This window comes from Bufo bufo, chromosome 2 (genome assembly GCF_905171765.1).
Source record: "Bufo bufo chromosome 2, aBufBuf1.1, whole genome shotgun sequence".
NCBI lineage: Eukaryota > Metazoa > Chordata > Amphibia > Anura > Bufonidae > Bufo > Bufo bufo.
The window spans coordinates 278,662,681-278,680,123 of NC_053390.1; the positions used below are offsets into that span (position 1 = coordinate 278,662,681).

General features: G+C 43.2%; 1 protein-coding gene across 1 annotated transcript in view; it reads left to right on the plus strand.

Moving 5' to 3' along the window:
- LOC120990784 (sodium-dependent serotonin transporter-like) overlaps nucleotides 1-17,443 on the plus strand; it is an 88,505-nt gene that overhangs the window by 66,287 nt on the left and 4,775 nt on the right. The window contains exons 10-12 of the mRNA XM_040419687.1: nucleotides 5,552-5,651; nucleotides 7,080-7,180; nucleotides 9,405-9,572. Of these exons, the coding sequence (XP_040275621.1) occupies nucleotides 5,552-5,651; nucleotides 7,080-7,180; nucleotides 9,405-9,572 (369 nt within the window). The remainder of the gene's footprint in view (nucleotides 1-5,551; nucleotides 5,652-7,079; nucleotides 7,181-9,404; nucleotides 9,573-17,443) is intronic.

Here is a 17,443-nt window from a genome sequence, read left to right on the forward strand (position 1 = left end):
ACCAATAAAAAATTGCAAATTTCCAAGTTTCAATTTCTCTACTTCTATAATACATAGTAATACCTCCAAAAATAGTTATTACTTTACATTCCCCATATGTCTACTTCATGTTTGGATCATTTTGGGAATGATATTTTATTTTTTGGGGATGTTACAAGGCTTAGAAGTTTAGAAGCAAATCTTGAAATTTTTCAGAAATTTTCAAAAACCCAATTTTTAGGGACCAATTCAGGTCTGAAGTCACTTTGCGAAGCTTACATAAAAGAAACCAACCAAAATGACCCCATTCTATAAACTACACCCCTCAAGGTATTCAAAACTGATTTTACAAACGTCGTTAACCCTTTAGGTGTTCCACAAGAATTAATGGAAAATAGAGATACAATTTCAAAATTTCACTTTTTTGGAAGATTTTCCATTTTAATTATTTTTTTCCGGTTACAAAGCAAGGGTTAACAGCCAAACCAAACTCAATATTTATGGCCCTCATTCTGTAGTTTACAGAAACACCCCATATGTGGTCGTAAACCGCTGTACGGGCACACGGCAGGGCGCAGAAGGAAAGAAATGCCATACGGTTTTTGGAAGGCAGGTTTTGCTGGACTGTTTTTTTTTTACACCATGTCCCATTTGAAGCCCCCCTGATGCACCCCTAGAGTAGAAACTCTATAAAAAGTGACCCCATCTAAGAAACTACACCCCTCAAGGTATTCAAAACTGATTTTTACAAACGTCGTTAACCCTTTAGGTGTTCCACAAGAATTAATGGAAAATAGAGATACAATTTCAAAATTTCACTTTTTTGGCAGATTTTCCATTTTAATAATTTTTTTCCGGTTACAAAGCAAGGGTTAACAGCCAAACCAAACTCAATATTTATGGCCCTCATTCTGTAGTTTACAGAAACACCCCATATGTGGTCGTAAACCGCTGTATGGGCACACAGCAGGGCGCAGAAGGAAAGGAATGCCATACGGTTTTTGGAAGGCAGGTTTTGCTGGACTGTTTTTTTTGACACCATGTCCCATTTGAAGCCCCCCTAATGCAACCCTAGAGTAGAAACTCCATAAAAGTGACCCCATCTAAGAAACTACACCCCTCAAGGTATTCAAAACAGATTTTACAAACGTCGTTAACCCTTTAGGTGTTCCACAAGAGTTATTGGCAAATGGAGATGAAATTTCAGAATTTAAATTTTTGGGCAAATTTTCCATTTTAATCCATTTTTCCCAGTAACAAAGCAAGGGTTAACAGCCAAACAAAACTCAATATTTATGGCCCTGATTCTGCAGTTTACAGAAACACCCCATATGTGGTCGTAAACAGCTGTACGGGCACACGGCAGGGCGCAGAAGGAAAAGAATGCCATACGGTTTTTGGAAGGCAGATTTAGCTGGAGTGTTTTTTTTGACACCATGTCCCATTTGAAGCCCCCCTGATGCACCCCTAGAGTAGAAACTCCAAAAAAGTGGCCCCATTTTAGAAACTACGGGATAGGGTGGCAGTATTGGTGGTACTAGATTAGGGTACATATGATTTTTGGTTGCTCTATATTACACTTTTTGTGAGGCAAGATAACAAGAAATAGCTGTTTTGGCACCATTTTTATTTTTTGTTATTTACAACATTCATCTGACAGGTTAGATCATGTGATATTTTTATAGACCAGGTTGTCACGGATGCGGCGATACCTAATATGTATACTTTTTTTTAAATTTATGTAAGTTTTTTACAATGATTTCATTTTTGAAGCAAAAAAAATCATGTTTTAGTGTTTACATAGTCTGGGAGCCATAATTTTTTTCAGTTTTTGGGCGATTACCTTGGGTAGGGTATGATTTTTGCGGGATGAGATTACGGTTTTATTGGCACTATTTTGGGGTGCGTGTGACTTTTTGATCGCTTGCTATTACACTTTTTGTGATGTAAGATGACAAAAAATGGTTTATGAGTAATACTGGATCTCACAGGCTCTTCACCAGAAGGCAGCGCAGATGCCTCAGGAAGGTATCGCGCTGCCTTCCATGCCATCGGGTCCCCCCCACAGCCCCATAGGGACCCGATGGCACCGCCGCCGCACCAGGTAAAATTCGCAAACAGCAGGTCTGAATTGACCTGAGGTTTGCGGCGATCGCCGACACGGGGGGGGTCACAGGACCCCCCGCGCATTTAGCCGAGGTGCCTGCTCAATGATTTGAGCAGGCACCTTGTTCCGATCACCGCCCGCCGGGCGGCGGTGATCGGAACAACACATGACGTACCGGTACGTCGTGTGTCCTTAAGGACTCTGGAAAAATGCCGTACCGGTACGTCATGTGTCCCTAAGGCGTTAATTATCTTGGTAGTAATTTTGATCAATAAAAATTCCACCTGTCCTACCAGTTTCACAGGGGAGAACTCCCCACTTGTGCTGCTGGTTAGGACGTAAGGGAAAAGACATGTTCCTCTTGACAGCCAGCATTTGGAGCCACAGCGGATGTCTTCTTGCGGTTTAGCTCAATTCAGTGGAGCCCTTAGGGTACTTTCACACTTGCGTTGTTTGATTCCGATTGGCAGTTCCGTTGCCTGAACTGCCTGCCTGATCAGGCAAACTGCATGCAAACGCGTGTAATTTTTTCTGACTGATCAGATATTTTTTAGACTGATCAGTCAGAAAAATGCATTGCAATACCGGATCCGTTTTTCCGGTGTCATCCGGCAAAACGGAGTTGGTATTTTTTTTCTCCACATTTTTAAAGGTCTTTTGCGGTATTTTGAATGCCGGATCCGGAACTATAATTCCTATGGAAAAAATGCCGGATCCGGCATTCAGGCAAGTGTTCAGTTTTGTTGGCTGGAGATAAAACCGCAGAATGCTGCGGTAATATCTCCATCCTGAAAAGTCAAAAAGACTGAACTGAAGACATCCTGATGCATCCTGAACGGATTGCTCTCCATTCAGAATGCATGGGGATAAAACTGATCAGTTCTTTTCTGGTATTGAGCCCCTATGACGGAACTCAGTGCCGGAAAAGTAAAACGCTAGTGTGAAAGTACCCTAAGCCATGAGCGGGTCTGCAGTCTGCAAGTGAAAAAAAACATCAAAATCCACAGTATGAATGGAGCCCCTATTGCTGCTCATCATAGGTTACAAAGCTTTTCTTCTTATTATTATTATTTATTATTAAAGCGCCATTCATTACATAGCGCTGTACATATGATAAGGGGTTCACATACATAATACAGACAATTGCACAAATGATAAACAAGACGAGTTACAAACTGGTACAGAAAAAGAGAGGGCCCTGCCCATGAGGGCTTACAATCTACATGGTATGGGAGAAGGACACAGTAGGTGTGGGTGAAGTTGGTCATGGTGGTATAGGGGCAGCAGGGTCACTGGTTGTAGGCTGGTCTGAAGAGGTGGGTTTTCAGGTTTCTTTTGAAGGATTCCACTGTAGGTGAGAGTCTGATATGTTGGGGTAGCGAGTTCCAGAGTATGGGGGATGCACAGGAGAAATCTTGCAGTCGATTGTGGGAAGAGGCGATAAGAGGAGAGAAGAGAAGAAAGTCTTGTGAGGATCGGAGAGTGCGTGTGGGGGTGTATCGGGAAAGTAGCTCAGAGATGTAGGTGGGGACAGGTTATGGACGGCCTTGTATGTATTTGTTAGTACTTTGAAGTGAATTTGCTGGGCAATGGGGAGCCAGTGAAGGGATTGGCAGAGGGGAGAGGCAGAGGAGTAATAGGGTGAGAGGTGGATTAGTCGGGCAGCAGAGTTGAGGATAGATTGGAGGGGTGCGAGAGTGCTAGATGGAAGGCCACAGAGGAGAATGTTGCAGTAGTCTAGGCGGGAGATGATGAGGGCATGTACAAGCATTTTCGCTGATTCAAAGTTAAGGAAAGCACTGATGCGGGAGATGTTTTTGAGTTGGAGGCGGTAGGAGGTGGAAAGGGCTTGGATGTGCGGTCGGAAGGAAAGGGCAGAATCCAAGGTCACTCCAAGGCAGCGGACTTGGTTGACCGGGGAGAGTGTGCCGCCATTGATCGTGATAGATAGGTCTGTTGGGGGGTTTGAACAAGATGGGGGAAAGATTATGAATTCTGTCTTATCCATGTTAAGTGTTAGAAAGTGAGAGGCGAAGAAGGATGATATAGAAGATAGACATTGTGGGATTCTTGATAGTAAGGTGGTCATGTCTGGACCAGAGAGGTAGATTTGTGTGTCGTCAGCATAGGAGTGATACTGAAAGCCATGGGACTCTATGAGCTGTCCCAGGCCAAAAGTGTAGATAGAAAAGAGCAGGGGTCCTAGGACAGAGCCTTGCGGGACACCAACACAGAGGGAATGAGACGAGGAGGTGGTGGGAGAGTGGGAGACGCTAAATGTCCGGTCTGTGAGGTATGATGTGATCCAGGAGAGGGCCAGGTCAGTGATGCCAAGAGATAAGAGAGTTCGCAACAGAAGGGAGTGGTCAACAGTGTCGAAGGCAGAGGACAGGTCAAAGAGAAGGAGGACAGAGTATTGTTTCTTGGTTTTGGCTGCCAGTAGGTCATTGGTGACTTTGGTAAGGTCAGTCTTAGTCGAGTGGTGGGGTTGGAAGCCAGATTGTAGGCGGTCAAAGAGGGAGCAGGAGGAGAGGTGAGAGGACAGTTCAGAATGGACATGTTGTTCAAGTAGCTTTGAGGCATACGGAAGAAGTGATATGGGGCGATAACTGGACAAAGAAAATGGGTCAATTGAAAGCTTTTTGAGGATGGGTGTAATGGTAGCATGTTTAAAAGCAGAGGGGAAGACACCAGAGGTTAGTGATAGGTTGAAGAGATGAGTTAGGGCTGGGATAAACACGGTGGGGTGAGGGTGGGGTGGGGTGGGATGGGATGGGATTGGGTCAAGTGCACAGGTGGTCAGATGAGATTTGGAGAGTAGAGTGGAAAGTTTTTCTTCTGTAATGGTGGAGAAGCGGGTTTTGGGAGAAGAGGACCGAGCAGCTGTGTAGAGGGTCTGTGGGGACCGTGTAGTGAAGCTTTCTCTGATGTTGATTATCTTATATCTGTATTCACTATTTGTGTAAAGGATGAATATACATTTCTTTCTGCATCTTTCTCCTCCAGTTTTCAGAGTTTCTGTTCTTATAAGTTTGTTATTTAAGGCCTGTTTCACACTGGTGTTTACTCGTTCCGGCAGGGGAACAGCCTGCCAGATCCTTACTACAGTGTACATCTGTGTGCTGCCGGAAGTTCGCCTGGCCCCATTCACTATGATAGGGAGCAGCGTAGATCTGGCCGCAGCATGGCAAATATGCGGAGAGGAAGCCGGACAAAAACCTCTGTGAGCAGCGGTATTTGTCCGGCCGCTTCTTAGCATATTTGCCGAGCTGCGGCTGGATTTACGCCGCTCCCCATTATAGTGACTGGGGCCAGGCGGACTTCCAGCAGCACACGTGTGAACACTGTAGTACGGATCCAGCAGGCTGTTCCCCTGCCGAAAAGAGTAAACACCAGTGTGAAAGTAGCCTAAGTCTATTATGCCTGTATTACGGTTAATAGTTTGCAACTATCATATTTTATTAGGGAGGAGCATATGTTGTGAAGCTTCTGGAGGAATTTGGGGCTGGCTGTTCTATCATTGCAGTTGTATTCTTAGAAGCAATCGCTGTGTCTTGGTTCTATGGTAAGACAAATGGCATTTACTGTAGCTGCATATGTGTCTTATGTTTCATTATTCTGTTGTACAATGTTTGAGCATGGGCTGCTGTCAATGAAGAGTAATTTCCCCTAAAAGGAATATAAACTTTGTGAAAAGTGCTCATCATCTCTCCTGACATGTCTGTTTTAGTAAATACTTGTATACACCATATGGAGTAACAATGCTGAAGCCTTTGTATGTATAATTGAAGTATTTACTAATGCAGACATATCAGAAGGGCTAGATGGTTTAACACTGGGGTTAGGAACCATCTGGCAGACTGTTCCGGCAGAGGAACAGCCCGCCAGAGTTCATTGTATCCGGCATATTCGGATACTTCCTTTCCCTGACGGTGTCCATTCGCCATAATGGGACCTGGCGGGGATCCAGCATATTTCCAGCATGAGTGCCGCAATTCGGTTGGACAAAAAATGTCATCAGCATCGTTTTTTGTCCGTCTGAATCCTGGCACTCACCCCAAAGAAAAGGCTGTATCCCTGTTGGGTCCCTTTATAGTCAATAGGGCCTAGCGCCCTTCCGGCTGTTTCCGGCAATGCTAGTGTGAAATTGTCTTCTGTCAAGTTTTATTCAACTATTTCTTACATAGGTTTGTGGGAACACTGAATAATAACTTCTTATGGCAACTAAAGAGGTTGTCACACAAAAAATATTCTACGTTTTTAAAACCAGCACCTGAATCTGAACTCTTTTGTATTTGCATGTAATATAGCATAGCCACTGAGTTATTCAGTAAAATCTATCTGCATAGCGCAATCTGCTGTTTGTTCTTTCTTTGTCCTGCTCACCGAGAAGGCCGCACATGCTCAGTTTCATCCTTTAACTGCCTCCTGAGCTGTGATAGGGAGAGCATGGGCACGCCCCCTGAGCTGTGATAGGGAGAGCATGGACACGCCCCCTTATCTGCAATAGAATAGACACTCCCCTTGAGCTGTCAGCTTGATATAAATCTAGCAGAGTAATGAATGGGGAGATCTCTGGATCCATGTGAGGTACAGGGCTGGTTCTAGCTTTGTTACATAGAAATTGTCATGTACTATATGATGTCTGATTTAAATTTTTTACATAAGTCATGGGATAACACTTTTAATAATGCCATAACCTTATTGGGCAAGGGGTATATTACTGCATAACTACACTAATTTGTAATTCAACAGCTTGGGAAGGTTGTATCATGTTATGGGAGCCTGAATGGTAGCCATTGCTGTTTTTTGCTTTTTCCTCAAAACATTTTACTGCAAAATGCAGAATACAATTGTCTTCAAATTGACAGCAGAAGACTACTCAGGTAGCTTTAGGGTTAAATTACACAGGCCAATCGTACACAAATGTCCAGAGATAATTCCACCAATCTTTTAAGGCCACAGTTTAAAATAATGTGTACTCAATTCACAGGAATACAAAGGTTCTGCAATGACGTGAAGACCATGCTAGGCTTTACTCCGGGGATATACTGGAGAGTTTGCTGGGTAGCAATCAGTCCTGCATTTCTGGCTGTAAGTATAATTGCTTGTCCCTAATAATAAAAACATTCCACTATACGCAGATCCACAAATGAATATTAGGGTACTTTCCCAATTGCGGCAGAGGATTCCAGCAGGCAGCTCCGTCGGACACAAACTAATGGCATTTGTCAGACGGATCCGGATCCATCTGACAAATGCATTGAAATACCGGATCTGTCTCTCCGGTGTCATCTGGAGAAACGGATCTGGTATAAAATTTTTTTGCATTTTTAAAGGAAAGCCGGATCAGTTTTGCCGGAACACTTAATGCCGGCACTAATACACTTCAATGTAAATTAATGCCGACATGAGTTCAGTATTTTTGGCCGGAGTGAAAACTGCAGCATGCTGCGGTATTTTCTCTATCCAAAAAACGTAAGAGGAACTGAACTGATGCTCTCCATTCAGAATGCATTAGGATACAACTGATCAGTTTTTTTCCAGTATTGAGCTCCTGTGATGGAACTCAATACCGGAAAACAAAAACACTAGTGTGAAAGTACCCTAAGACATTACTTTCATGTCTTACTTCTATAGGGGTTGTTGGAGTCACAAAAACATATGCCCGTATACACATATTACTGACACAGAGGAGTCCCAGCCCAGCTTGTTATATGTGGCTTACTGGTAAAGAGTGATCTTTAAGCAATGACAGTATATTTGCCAATAGATAGCCACAAGATAGGTTATGTATGATGATGGGGACCCACCAATCCACTGTTCCGGTCAGCCCCATAGACTTTGAATTAAACAGAAATATGTATACTTACCTGCTGTTCCATTTAAACCCCTCCTCACAGACCTTCAGTATGTTGGCCGAACACTGCAAAAATTAAATACAATTTTTTGGGGGAAATGTGATGTGGAGAAATGAGGAACTTAGGATCCCTGTTCTAGTCATGGGCAGGAGTTCTAGCAGTGGCACATTTATCACCTGCTAATGTTATATTACAGCCTCTATAGAAGCTGGAAGAGAAACCTCCGATCACAGCCATTTAACCTTCTAGATCCCATGGTCAATAGCAGCTACAGCAACTAGGTAGTTTCAGAGGAAGGGAGCTCCCTTCTCCACTGCCCTTAACCAAATGTGGGGTGCCGGTGGTTGAGGTGACAGCAGGAGGTGTAGCAATAACCTCCATCTCTGCCATGTACAGGAGTCTATTTGTCCTTGCCAGAGACAGGGTCTAAGGGCTCATTCAGACAGCCGTATCTTTTTGCGGTCTGCAAAAATGCCGATCCGTTTTTTTGCGGTCAGTTCAACATGTCTGCAAAAAACGGATTGCATTCCGCATTTTTTGCGGACCCATAGACTTTAATGGGTCTACGTCCCGATTTTCACTGACAAGTATAGGACATGTTTTATTTGTTTTGTGGGGCCATGGAATGGAAGAAAAGATGCGGACAGCACACTGAGTGCTGTCTGCATCTTTTGGGGCCCCAAAGTAGTAAATGGGTCCGCATCTAATCTGCTAAATTGTGGTGTTGCTTGTCAGTGTAAAACGACAAGCTGAATACACTGCAATAATTCTCATGTCCAAAGCCCTGTGTGGGACTAAAATATGTAAATAAAATTCAACATTACCACATGTTCACTGTAGGAAAATATAGAGTTAGGGCTCGTTCACACGAACATGTGAAGCCCGTGCCCATGCTGTGGACCGCAAGTTGCGGTCCGCAATGCACGAGCACAGTCCGTGGGGCAGGCGCATGGGGATCGCAGACCCATTTACTTGAATGGGTCCGCGATCCTTCAGTTCTGCCAAAAGTTAGAGCAAGTTCTATCTTTTTGTGGTGTGGTAGCACGGAACGGAACCCCAGAAAGCACTCCGTAGTGCTTCTGTTCCGTTCCGCATCTCCGGATTTGCGGACCCATTGAAATGCATGATGCGGTCCGCAATACGGCAACGGACTTCACGCGTTCGTGTGAACGAGCCCTTAATGGAAGAAAAAGCTTAACCACCAATCAAAGACTTATGTACGCTAGAATAGTATAAATAAAAACTATACCTCATTGGCAAAAAAATCCTTTATAAAGCTCCAATTCTTTGTTTTTAAGTGTTTTATTGTGTAAATGAAAAAAAAAAACTGTATACATTTGGTATTGGTGTAATCATATTAGCCCAGAGAAAAAAAATAAATCTACATATTACACAAAACTCATTTGCTGACATATATTGGTGCACTGTATGTTCATATCTGTTTCCTATCCCTCTAGTTTATCATAGTAAGCTCATTTATGGATCAACCACCTCTGATGCTATTTGATTATAAATATCCTGAATGGACAATATCAGTTGGTTACCTAATTGGGGCATCGTCCTTTATCTGGATTCCAGTATACATGGTTTATAAACTAGTATGGACTCCAGGATCCCTCAAACAGGTAAGTGTTTGCAATACAAAATGGTTTCTATAAAAAGTATCTGAATCACCAATGCAACACACACACACACACATGTATGTTCTTTCAACTATCTTTATATACGGTTTCACTGGTCTGCAAATGTTTGGGATGTCTCTATTTATCTCTACCACCATATATATTTGTTTCTCATCCAGATCCATGTCTATGGATTACATTTCACTTATTGTAACATATTTCATATCTACTGTGCATTTATGTGTTCATAAAAGAAGAATGCATAATATTAGGGCTGTCAGGCAATGTGTCAGATAGGCTGATTAAATACACACGGGTTACATAAAAGAATGCGTAAAGCAGCAAAATGGCATAAGCCCCTCAGCAAAAAGCTAACTCAGAGATAACTAGAAAAACCTATAAACGAACACTGAGAGTTGATAAGCTCTAAAAATAAATTTTTATTGAAGTACATGATTAAAAACATATATGAAATGACAGACAAATCCGTATCAGAAAAGTGCGGTACAACCCTGGGAGAATTTGGTAAAGAGTGTGACATAAAATAGAGCCTGGAGGGAGAGTATTAGGATAAATCCAAAATATGGATGTCTAATCAATGGGGTCAAAAGATGCCATATATGTAAAGTGCAAGTGCAAGCCGCAAATAAGCAGCAAGAAAACCACGGCTCTACAGAGTTCGTGGGTGCATCCGTTGAGTAGACATCCAATTAATAAAATGCAAGAAATGCCATGATAAAGTGCATGTGCAAGCCACATATAAGTGGCAAAAAAAACATAGCAATATCCTATTCAAAAGGCTCATAAGTGATGATGTAATGAGTACAATGTAAACCTAAAAAGTCACATACCGTAAGTCAAAGTAATAACTCCACAGGAAGACCGCACACCCCGACGTGCGTTTCGGTGGAAACCTTCCTCAATGTGTCAGATAGGTAATGGCTGTGAAAGGAAAATGGAGGCTTCTGACTCCGCCTCTCTGTTTATCATCTTGTTCCTTTACTATCCTACCGTGCGTGCTAGTATTATGACTGTACTTAAAGGGGTTGTCCCTACATACCCATATTTTCACCCAGGCAGCCCCCCTGATGTTAGCATCGGAGCATGTCATGCTCCGATGCTCTCCCCTGCCCTGTGCTGGATTGCGCCGGGCAAGAGCTTTTTTTATTTACAATAATACACTGTTGGGTGGAAGCTTCTGCCTAGCAGTGTGTTTGGTGACGTCACCAGCTCTGATGGGCTGCCTTTAGCGCTAAAGCCCACCCATCAGTACCAGGGACGTCACCGGGCTTACTGCTGGGCGGAAGCCTCCGCCTGGCAGCCCTAAGTCCGGTACGACACCGGATTTCCTGAAAATGCCTTTGCCCTGCGCAATTCAGTGCAGGGCAAAGGAGAGTATTGGAGCATGAAATGTTCCAATGCTCTTGTCAGGGGGCTGCCTGGGTGAAAATATGGGTATGTCCGGGTTCAGCTCTGAACCCGGACCACCCCTTTAAGACTCTGTACACTGAATTTTAATAAAATGTATTTATTAAATACTACATAGTCTACAGTCACAATTCATGTGATACGAATACTTACAGTTGCAAGAAAAAGTATGTGAAACCTTTGAAATGATAAGGATTTCGGCACAAATTGGTCATAAAATGTGATCTGATCTTCATCTAAGTCACAACAATAGACAATCACAATCTGTTTAAACTAATAACACACAAAGAATTAAATGTTACCATGTTTTTATTGAACCCCCATGTAAGCATTCACAGTGCAGGTGGAAAAAGTATGTGAACCCCTAGACTAATGACATCTCCAAGAGCTAATTGGAGTGAGGTGTCCGCCAACTGGAGTCCAATCAATGAGATGAGATTGGAGGTGTTGGTTACAGCTGCTCTGCCCTATAAAAAACACACACCAGTTCTGGATTTGCTTTTCACAAGAAGCATTGCCTGATGTTAATGATGCCTTGCACAAAAGAGCTCTCAGAAGACCTACGATTAAGAATTGTTGACTTCCATAAAGCTGTAAAGGGTTATAAAAGTATCTCCAAAAGCCTTGCTGTTCATCAGTCCACGGTAAGACAAATTGTCTATCAATGGAGAAAGTTCAGCACTGCTGCTACTCTACTGGCCGTCCTGTAAAGATGACTGCAAGAGCACAGCGCAGACTGCTCAATGAGGTGAAGAAGAATCCTAGAGTGTCAGCTAAAGACTTACAAAAGTCTCTGGCATATGCTAACATCCCTGTTAGTGAATCTATGGTATGTAAAACACTAAACAAGAATGGATTTCATGGGAGGACACCACAGAGGAAGCCACTGCTGCCAAAAAAAAACATTGCTGCATGTTTACAGTTTGCACAAGAGCACCTGGATGTTCCACAGCAGTACTGGCAAAATATTCTGTGGACAGATGAAACCAAAGTTGAGTTGTTTGGAAGAAACACACAACACTATGTGTGGAGAAAAAGAGGCACATCAAAACCTCATCCCAACTGTGAAGTATGGTGTGTGGGGGCATCATGGTTTGGGACTGCTTTGCTGCGTCGGGGCCTGGACGGATTGTTATCATCGAACAAAAAATTAATTCCCAAGTTTATCAAGACATTTTGCAGGAGAACTTAAGGCCATCTGTCAACCATCTGAAGTTTAACAGAAGATGGGTGTTGCAACAGAACAACGACCCAAAGCATAGAAGAAAATCAACAACAGAATGGCTTAAACAGAAGAAAATATGCCTTCTGGAGTGGCCCAGTCAGAGTCCTGACCTCAACCCGAATGAGATTCTGTGGCATGACCTCAAGAAAGCGATTCACACCAGACATCCCAAGAATATTGCTGAACTGAAACAGTTCTGTAAAGAGGAATGGTCAACAATTACTCCTGACCATTGTGCAAGTCTGATCTGCAACTACAGGAAACGTTTGGTTGAAGTTATTGCTGCCAAAGGAGGTTCAACCATACTTTTTCCACCTGCACTGTGAATGTTTACATCGTGTTCAATAAAAACATGGTAACATTTAATTCTTTGTGTGTTATTAGTTTAAGCAGACTGTGATTGTCTATTGTTGTGACTTAGATGAAGATCAGATCACATTTTATGACCAATTTGTGCAGAAATCCATATCATTCCAAAGGGTTCACATACTTTTTCTTGCAACTGTACATATATATATATATACATGTAACTATAAATATATATATACACTTCAACACTACAGCACTATAACAATGCACACTATAAAAACACACAACACCCTCTAAATTCCAATACTCCCACCCAATGTAAACACACACACTAGTGGTCCCTCCCCCACCTAGCACTAACTGTCCCTAGACAAGGGAAGGACAAGGTCACCGTAGCAATGAATCTGGCAGGGAAAAGTTTAATGGATTACCCTTGATGTAAAAGGGTTAAGCAGTGCTCCAGACTAAAAAAAATACCTAGTAGCCATTGGCTTCTGAACTGAAAAATTTAGGAGCCAAATCAAATTTTTAGTCGCCAAATGGAAACCAAATCAAAATTTGGGTATCGTGACCACGCTACGCCGATCAGATCGGTGTAGGGTTGTTTCGATACCAAAATTTTGATTAGCTTTCGTCACCATAAAAAAGTATTGCGATACTCAATACCGCGCAAAAAAAAAAAAACACCAAAAAAAGCCGCGTGCACTTCGCATTTTATGAAACGTTCGGCCCATAATAGAACAGTCCTATCCTATTTTTTGGGGTGACAAGGTGACTAAAAAAATGGCGAATGCTCACCGCATAGGAGATATTTTTTTTATAATTTAATAGTTTGGACTTTTTGGACGCAGCGCTATGTAATATGTTTATTTATTTATTGTTTATATATTTTATATGTAAAATTGGGAAAGGGTGGATTTAAACTTAATATTTTAGGGTACTTTCACACTAGCGTTTTTCATTTCCGGCATAGAGTTCCGTCCTAGGGGCTCTATACCAGAAAAGAACTGATCAGTTTCATCCCCATGCATTCTGAATGGAGAGTAATCCGTTCAGGATGCATCAGGATGTCTTCAGTTCAGTCATTTTGACTGATCAGGCAAAAGATAAAACCGCAGCATGCTCCGGTTTTATCTCCGGCGAAAAAAACAGAAGATTTGCCTGAATGCCGGATCCGGCATTTTTCCCCATAGGAATGTATTAGTGCCAGATCCGGCATTCAAAATAACGGAATGCACCCGCACTGAATCCGGACCCATTCACTTTTATGGGGCTGTGCACATGAGCGGTGATTTTCACGCATCACTTGTGCGTTGCGTGAAAATCGCAGCATGCTCTATGTTGTGCGTTTTTCACGCAACGCATGCACCATAGAAGTTAATGGGGCTGCGTGAAAATCGCAAGCATCCGCTAGCAAGTGCAGATGCGGTGCGATTTTCACGCATGGTTGCTAGGATGAAAGTCTATTCACTGTATTATTTTCCCTTATAACATGGTTATAAGGGAAAATAATAGCATTCTTTAATACAGAATGCTTAGTAGAAGGTCAATATAATAAACATTATATACACTCCAGTATAATAAACATTGGTGGCGCAGTGCGCCCCCCCTCCCAACACCCCAGTATAATAAACATTGGTAGCGCAGTGCGCCCCCCCAACACCCCAGTATAATAAACATTGGTGGCACAGTGTGCCACCCGAACACCCCAGTATAATAAACATTGGTGGCGCAGTGCGCCCCCCCAATATAATAAACATTGGTGACGCAGTGCGCCCCCCCCAGTATAATAAACATTGGTGGCGCAGTGCGCCCCCCCAACACCCCAGTATAATAAACATTGGTGGCGCAGTGCGCCCCCGACCTAAAAAGTCTTGTCGCCATTTGTAAATTCTAAGTCGCATTGGCGACCATTTTGGTCGCCATCTGGAGCCCTGTTAAGGGCAGGGCAATGTGATCAGACAGGGAGAGGGTTAATACTGTATATATAATGATGCAGGGCTTATTGCAGGGAAAGGGTTAGGCCCCTTTCACACGGGCGAGTATTCCGCGCGGATGCGATGCGTGAGGTGAACGCATTGCACCCGCACTGAATACCGACCCATTCATTTCTATGGGGCTGTTCAGATGAGCGGTGATTTTCACGCATCACTTATGCGTTGCGTGAAAATCGCAGCATGCTCTATATTCTGCGTTTTTCACGCAACGCAGGCCCCATAGAAGTGAATGGGGTTGCGTGAAAATCGCAAGCATCCGCAAGCAAGTGCGAATGCGGTGCGATTTTCACGCACGGTTGCTAGGAGACGATCGGGATGGAGACCCGATCATTATTATTTTCCCTTATAACATGGTTATAAGGGAAAATAATAGCATTCTAAATACAGAATGCAAAGTTAAATAGGGCTGGAGGGGTTAAAAAAAAATTAAAAAAAATTTAACTCACCTTAGTCCACTTGATCGCGCAGCCCGGCATCTCCTTGTGTCTCCTTTGTTGAATAGGACCTGTGGTGAGCATTAAATACAGGCACAGGACCTTTGGTGACGTCACTCCGGTCATCACATGGTACGTCACATGATCTTTTACCATGGTGATGGATCATGTGATGACCGGAGTGACGTCATCAAAGGTCCTGTAATTGTATTTAATGCTCACCACAGGTCCTATTCAACAAAGGAGACACAAGGAGATGCCGGGCCGCGATCAAGTGGACTAAGGTGAGTTAAATTTTATTTTTATTTTTTTAACCCCTCCAGCGGTTTTACTTTGCATTCTGTATTCAGAATGCTATTATTTTCCCTTATAACGATGTTATAAGGGAAAATAATACAATCTACAGAACACCGATCCCAAGCCCGAACTTCTATGAAGAAGTTCGGGTTTGGGTACCAAACATGCGCGATTTTTCTCACGCGCGTGCAAAACGCATTACAATGTTTTGCACTCGCGCGGAAAAATCGCGGGTGTTCCCGCAACGCACCCGCACATTTTCCCGCAACGCCCGTGTGAAACCAGCCTTAGTATAATGCTCGTTGTCTAGGGTTACTTAGCCAGTCCTCCAGCGAATTAATGCTCATCCTCTAGCAGGATGATCTCGCTTCTTGCTCATTGTCCCTGGGGATTGCTTGTTCTCTTTGATGATTCTTGGCAGGGGCACTCAGCTGGACTGATGAGCACTCCACTGCCGGGTTACTTAAACCTGGCGGGGCGCGCTCCTCTGCAGACATACGAGCAAACCTGCTGGCAGTGCACGAAGGCTGGAGTGGTGACATGACGTCACCGAGCCAGCTCACGTTCTCGCCTCCAGGCAGTGGATCTCTTTGATCCTTCTGCCTCTGAAGTACACGCATATCTCAGGCGCTGCATAATGGACGTGTCCAGCTGTTTCTACCAGGCAGAGGATCTCTTTGATCCTCTGCCTCTGATGTACCCGCAACTGGACACATATGTCCAGTTACCCGGATGGCTTCCCTCCCCAGGAGGCACACTGACAAGTGCCTGCAGGGGAGTCTTTGAAAGGAACTATATATATATATATATATGTAGTGGGATGCGAAAGTTTGGGCAACCTTGTTAATCGTCATGATTTTCCTGTATAAATCGTTGGTTGTTACGATAAAAAATGTCAGTTAAATATATCATATAGGAGACACACACAGTGATATTTGAGAAGTGAAATGAAGTTTATTGGATTTACAGAAAGTGTGCTATAATTGTTAAAACAAAATTAGGCAGGTACATAAATTTGGGCACCACAAAAAATAAATTAAATCCATATTTAGTAGATCCTCCTTTTGCAGAAATTACAGCCTCTAAACGCTTCCTGTAGATTCCAATGAGAGTCTGGATTCTGGTTAAAGGTATTTTGGACCATTCCTCTTTACAAAACATCTTTAGTTCATTCAGGTTTGATGGCTTCCGAGCATGGACAGCTCTCTTTAAGTCACACCACAGATTTTCAATTATATTCAGGTCTGGGGACTGAGATGGCCATTCCAGAACGTTGTACTTGTTCCTCTGCATAAATGCCTTAGTGGATTTTGAGCAGTGTTTAGGGTCGTTGTCTTGTTGAAAGATCCAGCCTCGGCGCAGCTTCAGCTTTGTCACTGATTCCTGGACATTGGTCTCCAGAATCTGCTGATACTGAGTGGAATCCATGCGTCCCTCAACTTTGACAAGATTCCCAGTCCCTGCACTGGGCACACAGCCCCACAGCATGATGGAACCACCACCATATTTTACTGTAGGTAGCAGGTGTTTTTCTTGGAAAGCTGTGTTCTTTTTCCTGCATGCTTAACGCCCCTTGTTATGGCCAAATAACTCAATTTTAGTTTCATCAGTCCACAGCACCTTATTCCAAAATGAAGCTGGCTTGTCCAAATGTGCTTTAGCCCACCTCAAGCGGCACTTTTTGTGCTGTGGGCGGAGAAAAGGCTTCCTCTGCATCACTCTCGCATACAGCATCTCCTTGTGTAAAGTGCGCTGAATGGTTGAACGATGCACAGTGACTCCATCTGCAGCAAGATGATGTTGTAGGTCTTTGGTGCTGGTCTGTGGGTTGACTCCTAACTGTGGAAACAGACAGCTGAAATCTCTGAGACAGCTTTCTGTATCCTTTCCCTAAACCATGATGGTGAACAATCTTTGTCTTCAGGTCATTTGAGAGTTGTTTTGAGACCCACATGTTGCTATTCTTCAGAGAAAATTAAAAGAGGAGGGAAACTTACAATTGACCCCCTTAAATACTCTTTCTCATAATTGGATTCACCTATGTATGTAGGTCAAGGGTCACTGAGCTTACCAAGCCAATTTGAGTTCCAATAATTAGTTCTAAAGGTTTTGGAATCAATAAAATGACAACAGTGCCCAAATTTATGCACCTGTCTAATTTTGTTTAAACAATTATAGCACACT